A 17,771-nucleotide genomic window follows, 5' to 3' on the forward strand; every position below is an offset into this window, starting at 1 on the left:
TACTTGTTAAGGCCTGGACAACATTTAGCTATTTAGCATTATGTTTGATTATAATTTTATGGTCTACTGTCTTCCTTTTTTTGTTCATCTTTTTCTTCTTGGGTTTTCACTTCCAGGAGGACATCACCCTTTCATTTTTGTTAAATAGATTTATAGTTGTTTATTGTCTTCCTTCCCTCAACCAGTCACAACAGATGGCCGCCACTCCCTGAGCCTGGTTCCTTCCTGTTAAAAAAAGAGTTTTTTCTTCCCACTGTCGCCAAAGCGCTTGCTCATAAGGGGTCATATGCAGAGGTCTCGCACTCCAGGCCTCAAGGGCCAGTGTCCTGCAGGTTTTAGATATCACCCTGGGTTGACACTCCTGAATCAAATGATTAGTTCATGCCTCTGGAGAAATTCAAGACGTGTGGAGGTAATTTAGCCATTTAAATCAGCTATGTTAGATCAAGGACATATTTAAAACCTGCTGGACACCAGCCCTTGAGGCCTGGAGTTCCCCCACCCCTGATCTAAATGTTTTATGACTGTACTCACCAAAAAAGAAAAAGGTAAAATGAAGTTTTTCCAAAAGAAATTACATTCTCAAAGACTCAGAGAAAGTCAAAGACTTCTACTTCCTCAAAACATTATTATTATTATTATTATTACTACCCTTAATTCATTTTTCTGCATTACAAATTTAACTTAAAAAAAAAACACGCTGCACAAAATATGCTGGTGAAATAAATATTTCACTGGCTGGGTTTGGAAAAACACAAACCAGAACTTTTTAGTGGCATTTGGAATTTAAGGAATCCTAAATGTATTACAAGCATATAGAAAATCTATGCACTTCAAATAAGCACAGACACACATTTAGTACATTTAGTAAACTACATAGTTATTTTTGTCTTTTAGAGATGGAGCAAGACAAAAGAAACTTGTAAAGAATGATTATAAACTGCTTATTTGAAGTAAAATGTAACTTCTATAAATTACAGCAATGACAGAAATGGTTGACATAAACAAAACAAAGTTTAATTATTAAAGATTTAGACCTGACTGATTGTCTCTGGTCCTCGCTCTCCTACCAACAGATGAATTGACATAGTGTCGTAGTTCCATTCTTCTTTATTTACAGTCTTGAACCGATGTTCAGCGAATGTGTTCTGGCTTGTAAATTGTGACTGTAATAGTTTCTAAAGTAGTTAGTTCCTTGATTTGTTCAAAGGGGAGGGTAAATTCATCATTTCCTTTCGTGGCCAAGTGATTTGAGACTAAAATTAACAATGAGGAGTAAATGTGACATCATCACTTGCTTTTCATTTTGCTTTGACTTTTTCAGAGGGGCAACTTATTGTTTTAGCTTGTTTTGTATTGCTTAAAAAAATGTTAAAATTTACCAAAGTGAAAGCTTTGAAAACAATGTTCCGTCATAACATTTACTCTACCATCATCGGTAGCACGTGAAAGAACCTTACACAACCACAACAACCTGGCACCTCCTCCTTATGCTGGTCACCAGTTTGGTCCCATGCTGCTGTTAGATGAAATCCAATTCTTCAACCAGCATTAAGCACAAGTCTGCGAGTATAGCTGTGTTGGTCGCTCTTGCACAAAAGTCAAGCACAAGCTGATCCCACAAGTTAGCACGGGACTAAATGCAGTATTTATTTTACTCTCAAATTCTGGAGGTAGTCAGTGGTAAATCCTGCTTTGTTGGGGCAATGTTGCCATTTTGGAGGATAGAGTTTCTCTGGTTGAGGAAATGCCATATCCCATCTCAGTATTTCTGTGGATTGAGATCCAGTGATGACAAGCCTTGTTTTTGGTGGAGATGAGAAAAGCTGTTACCCTATCGGTATAGCAGTCAGCATGGCGCTCTCCGTGTCTTTTCCACGTTTTAAACCTGCGATCCAACTGCCATAGGCCGTATCTGGACTCATTGCTCAACACAACATTGATCAACATGTTCAGGTTTCAGTGCACATGTTGCCGACACCAGGGCAAATGAGCGTGATGGTGTAGGGCAGTCATTGCAGGCCTCCTGGCAGCCATGTGAGACCAGAGACTGGCTGTGTGCACTCTGTTCTGGATTGTCTGGGTAGAAAGCTCAAAAATCCTCCCAATTTTCATCTGATAGTAAGTTGTTTTTGACAGCATTGTAGATATTTATTTAGCTATACAAATAATGATATTTTCTAATTCTTCGGCCATGAATAAATGAAGAAAAAGGGAAGACGTCATTTAGATTGCAGTAAGCTGCAGGAGGCTGTCAGCATAAACAAAACACAAGGCAGTATGTTTTCATGTAGTAAAAGTAGTGGAAGCAGATTTCTGTGTCAATGCGCGCGCGCGCGCGCGTGTGTGTGTGTGTGTGTGTGTGTCCTTTCCTTTCTGCAAAAGTCATTGCATGCCATTACTCTGTATCACACTGTCATGCGATTTTACTTCCCTATGAGTTCATGAACTACACTGTTGGTATTTAAAGCCCTTAATGTTGTCCTGCTATATATACATCTATATATAATGTTAATATATAGATGTAATTTATGCACGTTTTTACCAAGCCTAGTGTTTATTTGCTTTTTGTTAAATAGATTTATAGTTGTTTATTGTCTTCCTTCCCTCAACCAGTCACAACAGATGGCCACCACTCCCTGAGCCTGGTTCCGCCAGAGGTTTCTTCCTGTTAGAAAAAAAAAGAGTTTTTTCTTCCCACTGTCGCCAAAGCGCTTGCTCATAAGGGGTCATATGCAGAGGTCTCGCACTCCAGGCCTCTTGGGCTGGTGTCCTGCAGGTTTTAGATATCACCCTGGGTTGACACACCTGAATCAAATGAATAGTTCATTGCCTCTGGAGAAATTCAAGACATGTGGAGGTAATTTAGCCATTTAAATCAGCTGTGTTAGATCAAGGACATATCAGGAAGAAAATATAGAAAGAACAGATGCTCCTTTTGGATTAAAACTGTTTCTGAAAACATGAAAAACACATTTTACTAAACTGTTCATATAATTTTCTTAACATCCAACCTTTTGCTGTGTGATGTGGAACATGAGGGTAAATACTCACTTCCTCTAATACAGTTTAGGCCCTTTTTAAATCTGTCTCTCACATCTGACCAAAAATATTGGAAGTAAAAGAGTAATAATAGAAAGTAGCAAAATTATCATTAATTGTGACATGTAAGACAACATGGATAACATGTAAGGTATTTTACAGCATAATTTCAACATAGAACAGAATATTTACTTTTTCAAATCAGTGTTTGTTTATTCATCACTCAAATTATGATGTAAAATGAGTAACAGAAGCAAGACTATAATATGCATATATTTCAAACCCCAAACCAAAGTTGTTACAGTTATGACGCTATATGTCATCTGAAGTAACCTAATCCATACTTAGTATTTTAAAACTGCAAAACTAGTATTTACTAACATGAACTGAGGTGAATTGCCACAGTGGTTTTCCGACTGTTGCCTAAAAATATTTAAATGCAAACAGCCCCATCTAGGGAGCACATGTGCTCAGTACAACTATTAACTTGCACAAAGCCATACAAATAGGTTTGTTTCTTTAAAATGTATAATACCTTCCTATTGGTGAGCAATTCATTTTTCCAAGAAGTCTTGTGGAGGACTGATTGAGATTAATTGTGTCTTTATTTTTTATAGATTATTAGGTAATAGTTTTTTTGTTGTTGTTTGGCCCAACCCTGCTTGAGTTTAGATTGGGAGACATGTGGCCATAAAATAAAATAAATCTTAACAGGCCTTCATTTCAAAAAGTAAACATTTTTTACTGATTGAATAATTACTTAGAAACCTGCAGACATATGAGTATAAAACAATGTGCGGGGGCAGTTGTATACACGATAATTGGTGCCTGATATCAGTCACCTCTTAGTTCAGTGCCTCCCACTCCCCACCAGTTTTAACCAGTTAAATAGATACACAGTCTCATATAAAACCATGTGAACTGTTAGTAGATGTTAGTCTCTTCTGGGAAGTTGGCTGCTAACAATACATAGTGATTTCATTTCAGGCTAACATATTATTTGGGATACAATGATATGCCTAGAGTTATATTACTGGAGCTTGCTGGAGGCAACTCTGTACAGTCCACAGCCACCATGGTGATTCACAGATAATGTGGGAAGGTTTGGATCTTGGGCTTTTACTTCATGCTTCCACATTGTCATCACTAAGCTCATTAGTTACTTATTGCCTAAATAAGATAAGCCAGGTTTTATTCTTGCTGTCACACTAATATCAGAGCCATGACTATGGTGGTTTAAATAATGTGATTCAAATGGTTTTATAATGATGCCATGTTATATTCAAACAGTAACTGAGAACCAACTTTTCTGAGTTGTTTTAGGCAATTTTCACTTTAAAATATGTGTAACTGCCTGATGAAACTAATAGGAAATAAAAAGTGTCTGAATCATTATGAGCTAGCCCACATATTGGTAAAAGTACATGGATGCTGATTTTCTGGTAGCAGCAGAATCCTTTATCTTACCCTCTGTGGATACAGGACTGTTGTATGCAGTGGATCTGGAAAAGGTATAGAGAATAGAATAGCTCTTTATTTTCACTGTTACAAGAACAATGAAAGGCAGTTTGGCATCTCTCCATGTGTGTGAAATACACAATAGCGTAAGTATTTAAACAATAACACAAACAAATGTACATTTACACAAGAAAGATATGTGCAAGTTATACACACATACACACACGCGTACATATGGATATACCCAGTATTCTTCTATACAGTATTCTTCACTAAGATTTATGTACATCTACTTCTACTAAAAATGAGATCTACTAGCTTGAATATTCTGACTGGCTTGGCCATCAAAGAATATCTCATTTCTTTGCTTTGAGAAACACTTGGGCTTGTTACGACCCAGCTCAAAGCCGCAACATAAAAAAGGAGACGAATACCAGAGTATGGGTGAGAAGAGGGTTTTATCTTAAAATGGAAAACCAGGTTGGCTAAAATGGCTGATGCCACCAAGGCAAAGACAAGTGAGCTCCCTGGGAAGCTTGCCTCAGGTATGCTTTTATCCACACCTGACTAGGTGTGGCCAATTAGGACCAGCTGAACACACTGAGCAGATTAGAGGCTGCAGAGGGACGTAACAGGCTGCTTTAGTAGTATGGATTGGGTCATATCCATTTACAATGTGAAGTGCTGTCTGATTGTACACTACTTCTATCAACAATTTGCTTGAAATCATGAGTTGTTCTATTTCTTCCCCACACTTTTCTCTTCCATCAGTCTGGTGCAAGTTATTCTTGGTTTCAACTGACTTATAGTTCAGTCTTTGCAGTGCGATCCCCAGTGAAAAAATAAAAACAAAATAATTAGTCACAATTAAGATGGTGCAGGGAGTTGCCCCTGACAACACAGACAGGGGCAAGACAGTCTGAATTTTAACTGTAGTGCTCAGTAAAAGTGAAAGCTGCATTCAAGGCAACAAAAAAGTGTTTTTTCAACAGAGTGCAAAGAGAGGCAGTAGGTTTGTGGTGGTCAGAACGAATGCAGATAGTCACACATAGCTGAGCACAGAGTTGCATATCCTCCACCCACGCATCTGCAAACACACTCACACATTGCAGCCAGTGGTGTTCATGCATCTTATGTGAAACCTATAACCTAGTCTGCCATTTGTGCTGTGGTCCTCGTGTTCATCTTTGGTGATTCCTGCTGTTGTATCTTATCTACAATGTCATGGTTTACTGGCTTTGCAGTGGTGCTGTTCATGACTTTTCCGCTGTTGTTTGCTCAGGAGACAGGTTAGTAAACAATTTTTAATTTTTTTTCTCTAAATTTTATTTTCTTGATAACGGATGGTGTCATCGCCAGAAAATCTATCTCAATAAAACCATACATACGTCATTTCTAATTATACTCCTACATTAAGCCAAGAAAATCATCTAAATATAAGAATATGTATGTAGACATATCCGTGGCAGTATAACCTTGTTACAATCAAATGTGTGTTAATAACAGCTTGTAGTCTGACCATTAACCGTATTTGAAAGTGAGGCTTAAAGGTTTTGGGAATAATAGAAAATGTTACAGTATGTGAAATATTTATTCTAATCTTTTCACTGACTTAATACCAAAGAAGCATCACTCATAAACATAAAGCCTGAGTGTATCACTGCTTACAACATAATATTGACCTTCAGTATTTGACATCATCGATACATTTATACTAACCTTTTGTTTTTACATTGGATTTAAAAAGTGACCAGAACAAAGTGAGGAGTAACACCCCCCAAAAAACTCAGTGTCAATATGATATAATAGGCATTAAGGGGTTACAGAATGCAATGCACAGGTCAAATCTCCCTTTTTCACGTAATTAAAAGCAGTATCTTATCCATCAACCTCTTTTGACCAAGTTGACTTTAGTTTACACAACTTAGCAGTGTCTCCAGCCCAGTAAACCGAGACTCCGGCGTATAGCGGCTGACTGAATTTGGTTTGGACTTTGTGAAGGAGAATCATTTCTTCAGAAATGCCGTAGAATGACAGCGTACCGGCCCTGTGATCCAGGAACACCCCAATTTTGGGCATCTGAGAGCCTGAGAGTAAAGTTTTCATATTGTTATGTCTGAAATAGTAATTAAAGTCAAAACATCCTAATGCCCAAGACTTGTCGTTGTTTCCGAATCCACTCTCATCCCCAGTTCTGCTAATGTCTTTGTATGCAACAGCTACTAAAATTCCCCCACCGCTTCTCTCAACCTCCCAGTAACAACGCCCAGTCAGACTCTCTTTGCTGAGGCCTTGAAGCCAGTGAGTGAATCTGTCTGGGTGACAGTCATATATTTGCTTTTCTCTCATCACTGTTGCTTTTGTGTTGCCTTCAGATAATGATATCCACGGGTTGACAGTCTGGGGCTCCAACGTGATTTTACGAGAATATTGTAGGAATTCTTCTCTTGTCTCTGGCTCTGGGATTGGCAGTAAAACATCCACTTCAGTCACTTTTAGTGAGATTTTTGGCCATTCCTCATTTAGAACATTTTCCAGCTTACCTCTGATCTCTGACAAAGCCTCTGTCACATGCTCAAAGTACAGGGGAGGATGGACATCTGAGCTGGGCAAGTCTGTGGACTCACTTAAATGTGACAGTGAAGGGTAATTAAGTAGAAACTGGATGTGGTCATCAGTATTTGAGAGCAGCTCTAGTTCCGCATCCTTCACCCACAACTCAGCAATTTCCTGCTCCAGTTTCTCCTTTAACTCTGTAACTCGATTAACTTCAGCTTTCTGCCGGAATCTGATTTGTTCATTTAAAGCAGAGCTCATTTTCTCAACAAGACAAACTAGTTCTGTGAAGATCTTTTTGCTGTCGTTCACTATTTTATCTGCAGAGAAATTGATGGCCTCAATCTCCTCCTGAAGAACTTTCAGATCTTTTTCTCTGTTCTGAATTCTCATCTGGATTTTTTCCCGACTCACCCCAAGCTTCATCTGCTTATGGTTTCTTTCTGCTTTAGCTGAGACTGTGTCGTGATTTTTGTGTTCATCAACAGAGCACAAAAAGCAGATGGCCTGCTGGTCAGTGCGACAAAAGATCTTCATCACCTCATCATGATGAGAGCAAAATTTCTCCTGTAGATTTTTTAGCGGTTCAACCAATTTGTGCTTTTCAAAGGCAGAGGATTCGTAGTGAGGCTGAAGGTGGAGCTCACAGTAGGAGATCTGGCACACCAAACATGACTTGAGGGCTTTCAGCTTTTTGTCAGTGCAGAAATCACAGGCTACATCTCCAGGCTTGGCATAGCAGTGATCAGCTGGAGCAAACTGAAGTCTTGTTTTCTTCAGGGCTTCAACCAAATCAGCAAACATGGCACTTTTCACCAAGTCTGGCTTTGGTGCAAAGGTCTGTTTGCAGTGAGGGCAGCTGTAGCTTTTATTATGTTCCTCTTCAGTCCAGCGGCTTTCAATACAATTCATGCAGTAGCTGTGCCCACAGGGAATGGTCACTGGCTCCTTAAGTAAATCCAAACATATGGAACAGCAGAGCTTTTCTTGGTCTAGCTCCATCGCCATTTCACTTGATAATACATTTGAATATAACTCCGATAGGGAAAAGGGTGTGGTAGTCAGCTTACACAACATTCCAGTAAGAGGAGTGGTTTATTAGAAGAGGAACGGTGCTTTGAGTCCCTATTTTCTCAGTGAAAGTTGCATGACCTCATAAGTCTTTTTAGCGGTAGCAGAAAAAAAAAAAGTCTAGATATCAGGTATTTCAAAGATACAGTTTCACTTTTCTTGATTTATTTCTGTTAGAAAAAGTAAGCAATTCAAGGAAGAATGAAATATAACCACAATTTATCTGACAATTGCTGATCTGTTATTTTGTTATGAAGAAAACCTAGACATCTAGTTTTTACTCTTGCTGTAAAAACATAAGCAATAATATTTTCATTAGTAATCCTTAAAACTGCAGATAGCAGTAGAAAAAATAAATGCACTGTTTGATCGACAAAGCACAGCAGTGAGTAAACTTCCAGGCAGCTGTCAGGAAATTCAACCTGCCACAACATGGGTGGTGTCGTTTTTGAGAGTGTCCTGACCTATAATGTCCTGATAATGAGAAGCAGTAGCTCTGGGGCTCACAAAAAGGCCCTTCATAGAGTTAATATAACTGTAGAGAAAACAACACACATACCTGCTCCGAACAATATCAGAACATCCTGCTGTCTCTGGAAAACAACAAACATCATAAAAGACCCATCACACCCAGTTTACCATCTCTTTGAACAGCTCCCATTGGGCAGATGATATTTTAACACACACCAGTAGCACTGACTTTAAGTGACTCAAAAATGATTTGGGAATTCAATTTATTTTCATGAAGCGAGATATTAACACTGGGTTTTTTTTATGTTCTAGATAATTTAGAAGTCCGCTACCTACAGAAGACATTCACTCCGTCTATAGGCTCATCAGTCACACTAACTTGTGAGGCACATTACGACTTCGAATCGTGTGGTGTGGTGCATGTTGTGTGGCATGATGTCACCAGTGGAAGTGTTGAGCTAATTAACCCCAAAAAGTACTTCACAACAGTGAGTGAGACAATCTCTGAAGGGAAAAGACGCAGACTGGTTGTGACAGAGATCCTCAACGTGACACCAAAGGATGCTGGTACCTTTCAGTGCAAGGCTGTGTGTACAGCAAGTGGAGAGACAGCCATGGGCCATTTTATCACTGTTGTTGTCAAAGGTATTTTCATGATCAGAGTCACTAAATATGTCATTATTATTTTTGAACTTTGATTATAACAATCTACTCCTCAGTACGGCTTTGTATTTGAGGAGTTGAAATATTTGTAATTTTTTAACTTTGTGGGAAGGCGGGGAGATAAACTCAGTTTCTACCACATATGGATTTGATGTCTCATTCTGCTGTTCTGTCTGTTCTTTTACAGATCAGTGACTGAGGCAGCTGTTTTTTTTTGGATGGATACTTTGATGAATATTGTTCAAAAAGCATTTCAAGAACACCTCTTTGCTCTGATTTGGCTGAATGAAGTAAATGGATCAAACATATTTTTCACCATTTTTCTTATATCACAGCAACAAATGATTTTTTTTTTTTTTTTACAAATTTAATGTTTCATCATAGAGTATAACTGCTTCAGTTGCATATTAAAGATTTATCGTATCACTACGACTCCTCTGTCTGTAATCTCTTTAATATACAGTAGTAGTAGTCCCAAAGCAGCTACTTTTTATTTCTGTGTCATTTAGAATAGGGGAGGCTAATATTATAATACAAATCAATTTTACTTTGTATATATTAGGTTGTATTTTACTAGTGCTGTGAATTTTGGACTAATCTAAGGGAACATTAAAAATACATTGAGAAAGAATAAAGAAATATGTTGCTAAACTGACCTAAGTAAATGCAGTTCTTTCTGGATATCAGATTCTGTCATCATTGCCAGAATAATTTGGTGTGGAAACTGAAATTAAACAAAACGCAGTTTGGACGAACAAATTAATAACAATCAAGCGTTAAAATTGCACCTGGAAGCCATGCTGTGCACACATGTTGAGAGTGAAAGCAGAGAAGGAAAGAAACCCAGGCTGCTGCAATGTGGAGAGATTCAGTGGAACAAACAGACCTTTAAGTACGTGCTGGTTTGACTGTGTCGGTGCAGTAGCTGGTTGCAAAAAAGGTGTGAAAAGCCACAGCAACCATCACCAGGTTAAAAAAATATATCAAGGTTGGAACTTGCCTCTATCTCTCAGACCACAATGTCATCATCCAAATTTATACTCACCTATTTATTTATTTTTTAAAACCACACACTAGAGAGCACGTAGCCACGGCAGAAATAATTAACCTGAATTGGGATATATGATGATTAATAAATCATAAAGAAAGAAAATGTAATAAAAAAATAAAACTCAACAATACAAATAATCCCCACAAAATATAGCAGAAATACTAATAAAACATTAATTTCTCCAACAGAATTAGTTAGTTGTATTTATTTTACTGATCAAAATCATTCATCATATTTTATTTAATGATTGTAAAAAAAAACCATAACCTAGAATGAACTGGTACGAGCATCTTTAACTGTCTTGGCACTTTCATTTCTCGCTTTACTAGTAGAAAGCTCGAAGAAGCCAAACCACGGGACAGGAAACTGTATCAACTGCATTGTACTGCTTTGAAGTCAGTCTTAAAGCAGCGTGCATGGTCAGATTAAATAGGGCACCTCGCTTAACATATCACCGGATCTCACTAATCACAATTTTCAACATTTTTAAGGGTGTCTTAATTCATGAAAAAATTTGTTACGTAGAACTGAAGCAAATGGCAATTTCTCAGGAATGAGACTAATTTCGTTACATTTTTGGTAACCACAACTTTTCTTCCAGAACCACAGAAAACGTTTTCAGAATCAGAATATTACATTGTGTTAATTAATGACACAATCTTCATGATTGTAATCTAGTACTAGTCCAGCTTTACTAGTTAGCAAATTATGAAATTACTGTCATGAAAATGCATATTTGTTCATGTTTAAAAACATACGTGAAATGTTTAAACAATATAGCCCACTTTACTAGCTCAATATATTACAAGATTGAATTATATTTTAATATAAATATTTATTAGTTTAATCTTTACCCACATCCCATTCACTCAAATAATTGTCATTTTGGATTATTTTATTTGACTACATTAAATTTTAGAGGGATTTATGCAATTTTGATACTCACTGTGATTTCTAAAGCCGCCCAAAATCTTTTACTTTCACCACTGGGTAACATATAAAATCTGAAAATGGTAATTTCATATCTGTGACATGAAACACTGTGATGCCAATAAATCGCACTGTGTCAAACACCAAATTACATTTCTGTTTTGAGAGGCACAACAAATCTTTAATGTGTTCTAAACTGGGAAAGTCAGTGGGCGACACAGCTGCTGAACAGGAAGCCACATTTAGTGCATGTTGCAAGTAGCTTGACAGGCCCTAAACCGATTCACCACAGTGGTCTTTTTTAGCAGAATGTACAGTACGATGAAGGCAAACATACATGAATGCAAAACTTAACTAAACTGCATTCACGTATAAAAGCTCTTATATTTGTTGTTAAATCGAAACAACGGCAAACATGTTGATCTTGGGAGCAGCTTATGGTACTGTAGTAAGGGCAGTTCTCTTTTAGGCCTTTGTGTGTCACAGTTGAGAACTTTGATAGCTTTGTGCTCATACTGCTTACAGGTGTTTATGCTTCAAAAGACCTTTTCCAGTGTGATCAATGTAAATTTTTTATCAACTAAATTGTTTAATATGGAGTCCTCGAAATGGGTACAAGGAAGAAAAAATAAAATAATTTTCCTGTCATTAATTTTTTGTTATTGTGTTTTCTCCATTAAATAGATTTTTAATTTATGCATTTTTAGTAGCCCGTGTTACTGTTAGTCTTTGAATTGATTGCTACTCAGAAATCAAAGGAAATAAAACGTCTTCACAATAAATATTTAGATTCGAAGGTTGTTCACACACTTGCTCATCTAGTTTTTCATATAGACTGAAATGTCTTAATCTACAAGTTGAAAAACATTACAGAATAATAATTTATAACTCATAGATAATTGAATTATCTATTTTGTATTTATGCTTTGGGCAATGTGGATGTCTTAGATTTTGGCATCCTAGCAGCCTTAAAGGTTTCTTCTCTGTTTCTATACAATGAACATTCAGTGACATCTGCCAGGGAAGACGTTTTCATTGAATCGTCTGAAGGAGAGATAGTTAAGATAGTTTAGAAAAAAAGGCGCAAATTTAGCATGTTTATTCTTAAACGTGGAAATATCCATACATCCACCACAGGGATTCATGGCCCATAAAATGTGAACCTCAAACAGAATGAGAGGCTTTGCTTTTTCATCCTCAACAATTTTTTAAAATTTCACATCAAAAAGTGGGAAATTATAAAACACAGATTACCATGTCCTCTCACAGTATATGTGGGAAAATAATAAAATACATTTATTTAAAAAAATACATTTTTAAATGATGACTTGAACTCAATATTAGGGGAATGAAGGGCAAGAAAGTCATAATTCTATTAGCAATCATATTACTGGTTTATATTTAAAGTGTTTCTCAGAACGGTATCACAAACTGTGAACGTTTAAACAACCATGTTTAATGCCTTTTCTTTCCCCTGAAAAAAATCCAATCAAATCCCTTTAGATGTTGGGAGCAGAGCTTTTCTGGGAGCCTTCCTCAGGTGGTTTGGTCAGCAGATAGCAGGAGTACATACTGCTAAGTTACCTTGATGGCCCAATTTCCATTCTGGTAAAGTTTTGGCACACATTTCCCTCACCTTTTACTGTCCAGTTTTTATCTAACATTTCAGTGCTATGTTTTGCAAAACCTCTGTAGATCTGTGAGACGACAAACGCAAAGTTCAGCTCTCTGGTTTCATAAATTTGCTCTGCAGGAACACTCTGGGTACACAAAGTCCCTCCTTCTTGTTGACAGTCTCTCTAAGAACATAGTCATTAGAAACGCACTTGAAGCCCGTCTTCTCAAACAGCTCAGCCAGGAACTCTGAGGGCAGTTATAAAAAAGAAAGAAAAAGGTTTAGAGATTTTCTGATGTGTCATAAAAAGATGAAATGCATAAATTGAGCCTTCTCTACTTGAAAAGGTTATCTCAACAATGAGTGACCAAGGAAGGAAAGGTCAATGTTCTTGCATATGAATGTGCTGATATTCTGAAATAAAATAAAAGGTGTGAAGCCTCAATTCACACATTTCTAAACCGGTAATATATATATCTATCTCTAATTATAGAGATAAGCTAAGTTAGTATCAACAAAAAATAACTTCCTTAGAATAAACTACTGACCTTTAGAGAAAAAGTAGGACCTAGTTCCATCTTGCCGTACATAGAAGTTCTCTCCCAGCTTATTTCCGGGTTTAAATCGGAGCATGGCATGGTCATAAAGTCCGTAGTCCCTGAAGAGGATAAATCCCCCAGGCTTCAAAACCTTAAGATCACATGCAAATCACATTAAACTATTTCAATCTGACTAATGTGGCACATTAAAAGCATATCTAGAAATTAACCACCAAATACATCATCAGATTAAAGGCTTCTTTCAATCAAACATTTCGTTTTATCCACATTATGAGTACAGAAAGCAAGTCCTTGTGTAGTTCCAGTAGGAGAGAACTCTCCCACCTATCATTTCATTTAAACTATACAAGCTGTTGGGAGTACAGACTTATACTAAATCTATCCACACGCCATCTCTGCTCTCACCCTGCTAATGTTCTCCAAAACCAGCTTCATTTTGTCAGGATGGACAGCTGACAGGACGAAGATGAGTGTGATGACATCCACACTGCTTTCTGGCACATTTTCCATCAGGTCATCTTTAGTTAAATCACACTGGAAGGCACAACAGCGGTCGGGGCAGTACAGAGGGTTTTGCTGTTAACACAAAGAAAACAAAGGAAAGAATGTTTTTTTTTTACAAAATTCAGTGGGGTTTTTTCTTTTTGTTGATTCCAAGATTCTCAGGTTAAAATGTCTGAATCCATTGAATGTAAAGTAGTATTACAGCTTCACTAATAGAGCTTACTCTGACAAATTCAACAGCTCGTGGTGAGAAGTCACAGGCATAAACAAAGATGTTGAGGTCATCCTCGAGCAGAGGGAAGATGCAGTTTCCAACACCACAGCCTGCCTCCAGCAGCACCAACTTCTGGGACTCAAACTGCAAGCCAGATGGGACAAAGATAAATTAAAAATAGCCACAAACAAATGTAGTATCTAAGGTAAAAACAGACTTTGTACAATCAAACAAGCTTGAAAAAAATCAGCATTTGGTATGACCACTGTTATTCCTCAACACAGCCGGAACTCTCTTAAGTAAGCTTTCTTGTAATTTCTTCAAGTGGCCTCCAGGAATAGTTCTCCATGCTTCCTTGGGTGTTTATTGTCTTATGTAGTCTGGAAGATGAGTGGATGGTGGGGTGGGTGCAGTTTTCTCTGTGGTGGGGTTGGGTGGAATGTCCCGGGCTATGTGGGGCCGGGAGGCGCTGCTGCACTGGGCCCCGGTCTGGATGGGCCTGGGCCCCCTTTCCCTGGCGGGTCGCGGAGTATGGGGGTGCCTACTGGGGTCAGCGGGGGAGCTGGCCCCAGGGAGGGGTCACTTGCCCCTCCCTTCCTTCCCTCCCCATCTCCAGCTGCCTCCCTCTTCCCGCTCCACCACAACCACCCACACATGCAGGACCTTGGAGTAGGGGTATGTCACCAGGGTGCAGAGGAGGCTACCCCCCCTGTCCCCTTCTGGCTGCCTCTGCCTCAATTTTATCCCACAACTTAGACATTCACATTACTCACACTCTCGTTACACATACATATAGGATCTTGGGGGTGGGCACGATACACGGAATCCAAAGTACCATCAGGGTGTACACCTCACCCCTGGCGTCGTCGCCCACCTCTCAATTTTAAATACACGTAGACATTGAGGGCTAGCAGGAGGGACCATGCGCTTACCTGCTGCTCTCTGGCAGGTAGCTCCATGCCCTCCTGGGTTTTAAATGCACCTTAGAACACACATGCATCAACATTACAATGAGTGGGTGGAGGGAGGTTTGGAGTCTTCTCTCACCCCCATTCTCTGCGGCCTGCTGGAGCGGGGGGGCTAGGAGGAGGAGTTGGCCGTCCAACTGCGGTCTGGAGTGTGGGGCCTCCCTGCTGCTGCGGAGTCGGGGCGGTCTGCCTCTCCCCACCGCAGGTAAAAGGGTAACACCACCTGGGTCTGGGTGCAGTTCCCCCCTCCAGGGGCAAGGGTACCTAGACCCGGTTTGTAGAGTACGCTTGGGGAGTGTGATCGTGTGTACAGCGTCTCTTTATGTCTGTCTCCACGCTGGTTGAGTGTGGAGTAAGTGCATATGAGAGCATGAGGGTGGGAACGGATGTTTGTATCTGTGTGTGCCTGTATGTCTGTGTCTATATGTCAGGTTGGGTGTCAGGCGCCACCTCTCTGGGGACATCTCAGGCCCTCCAAGGTTTGGAGGCCTATCTCCCCCTACCACCACTTCCCCTGCCAGTGGCGGACTCCCTCAGACATCGGTGCGTTGGTGGTTCTTTGTGTCCGGGGATGGGCGTCCAGGTACACACCGGCTCACTCCTTGGCGGCCGCTTATCGGGGCCTGGAGCCTGGGGCTCGCTCGGGCCACTTCGGAGGTGGGGTGCCCCCGGCCTCTCGGCCTGGGGCTCGGTCACTCAGGCACGGCTGGCTGCCAGCGGAGCTCACGGGCGCGTCACTGCAACTCCCCCTGGCTTCTGCTCCGCGGCTGCTGAGTGAGCCCTCATCTGGGACTCTCCTCAGCTCTTTCTGGGACTCTCCTCAGCTCTTTCTGGGACAGTGGCGCGGCTGCCCCTCTGTTGGTCTTCCTTGGTCTCTTGTGTTCTGGGGGCCTCTGGATGTCTGGAGTTTTGATCTCCTCCATACCTGCTTCATGCCCTGGAGGACGGGGCTGTGGCCCCCCCACACCCTCTAGCAGATCATTACATGAAGGAACCTTTAAAAAAAAAACAAAAAAACAAGCGTGTCCATGCTCACAGGTGTACACACGGGTGATCACACCCACAAACTACACCCTTTTTGGCTCCTACCTCAAAGCACACTGTGTGCTGTTGATCTTATGTGCTGCACAATAATGTTTAATATTTAGTATTTACTGTCATATTCCCATATATCATTGTGATGTTGTTTATTCTATTACTCTTGTTCTCTTCTGCTTGCTTTCTTTTTTCTTTCTCAGCAGGTGATCCAGGTGATTGATATATGCATTTTTTTTTCTGCCCGTTCTGTTGGTTTTTGTCTTTTGCCCTTCTCCCCCGTCCCTCTTCTCAGCTGTTTCTCTTTCCCTCTTTCTTTCTCCCCTTCTTTCCCCCAGTCAAGTCTGTCCCGTATTCAGTAAGTGAAAATAAAATAAACAATAAAAGGTGAATCAAATGGACCATTAAGGCAAGGCTGGGATGGTCAATTTGGTAAAGTAAATCCGTTGGGCATCTTTCTTTGCCTTTAGACAACAATTCTGATGGCAAAAGAGCCAAACGGGACAGGCAAAAAAAAGAAAAAAAAAATAGCCACAAACACAAGGTATTAGTCTACTCATGTCTCTCAACTCAGCTTAATGATTTTTAATAGTGAAACTCCAAAAACTCACTTAAAAACTTTTACAATATCCTTTATGCTAAATTACTGTTGAAAGTTGCAAGCTTTTAACTGACCTCTAAATATCAGCTCTAGAGAAAAGCATTTACTTTATTAGGTGGTAATTAAGTAAAATCAGAAACTACACAGCTGATAATGTCAAGTCATGGCCTGTGAAGCCTCAATTTTCCTTTAGGGTGTCCATTGTATACATTAAAATCAGTACATTTTTTATCTATTTCACACAATACCACATGCATGGCAGTCATACAACTCAAATATTTCAAAACATACAGATGTTATGTTTAATATCCTGTAAATGAACCTCCTCTGGTGTGGTCTGTTGTAAATATTTCCTCACCTCTCGGCATGCCTTGAGCTCTTCAAATTCCCTGGTGGTCCAGTGTCTATCCTTGAAGAAATTTGTTGTGTTTCTTTTGTAAAACAAGTCCCAGTTTTTCTGCGCTTCTTTCTCCAGCTTCATCTGTTTGAAGTCAGACACCAGAGCCCGCTCACCGTTCAGTCTTTCCTGCTCCCCCAGAGTTAAAATCCTGGCAGTGGGGGTGTTCGCTTGGTCTTTCGGCTCCTCTTCTTTTCCAGGATGTGTACAGTTAATATCACCACTCAAAACCCCACTTTCTGACAATGCCATGATAAACTGCCACAAAGTGTCTCCACGTTCTGTTTATACTCGCTTATGAAAAATAGACTTTTCAAACATGCTAACCCCCAATTAACTGATTTAGAGTTTTATTTTAAAACAAATTTGAGGGTAGCCGTACTTTTTCCACATTTAATGCATCCATGTTGTCCGTTAACTAAATGATGTCGTGTGGTCTTTACTACTTAATTCCGTTTCTCATCGAGTGGCGCGTTTTCTATAATTACTCGTTACTGACTAAATTAAAGCACTGAAAATATTTTCATAGGTTATTATGTAGTGAAATGCGTTGTTTGTTTTTTTTGAAAAATCTTTTGCTTTAATGAAAACAGGTGACGTTGCTAACACAGCCCACTTTCGGCGATATTTGAGAG

At 39.5% G+C, this 17,771-nt stretch overlaps 2 protein-coding genes across 2 annotated transcripts; one reads left to right on the forward strand and one right to left on the reverse strand.

Annotated features, from left to right (window-relative positions):
• The first annotated feature begins 5,546 nt into the window (after positions 1-5,546).
• On the forward strand, positions 5,547-9,916 carry LOC143421113 (uncharacterized). The gene is made up of 3 exons (XM_076890181.1): positions 5,547-5,789; positions 8,911-9,243; positions 9,449-9,916. Exons 1-3 carry the CDS (start codon positions 5,720-5,722, stop codon positions 9,454-9,456), a joined length of 411 nt encoding a protein of 136 aa, XP_076746296.1. The 5' UTR covers positions 5,547-5,719; the 3' UTR covers positions 9,457-9,916.
• A 2,409-nt stretch (positions 9,917-12,325) lies between these two features.
• mettl6 (methyltransferase 6, methylcytidine) lies at positions 12,326-17,637 on the reverse strand. Its single transcript, XM_014409458.4, has 5 exons — positions 17,098-17,637; positions 14,145-14,279; positions 13,823-13,993; positions 13,406-13,547; positions 12,326-13,105 (listed from the first exon to the last, which is right to left on the reverse strand). Exons 1-5 carry the CDS (start codon positions 17,386-17,388, stop codon positions 12,963-12,965), a joined length of 882 nt encoding a protein of 293 aa, XP_014264944.3. The 5' UTR covers positions 17,389-17,637; the 3' UTR covers positions 12,326-12,962.
• Between the last annotated feature and the right edge of the window lie 134 nt (positions 17,638-17,771).

The sequence above is a fragment of the Maylandia zebra genome, linkage group LG11 (assembly GCF_041146795.1).
Source record: "Maylandia zebra isolate NMK-2024a linkage group LG11, Mzebra_GT3a, whole genome shotgun sequence".
NCBI classification, from domain to species: domain Eukaryota; kingdom Metazoa; phylum Chordata; class Actinopteri; order Cichliformes; family Cichlidae; genus Maylandia; species Maylandia zebra.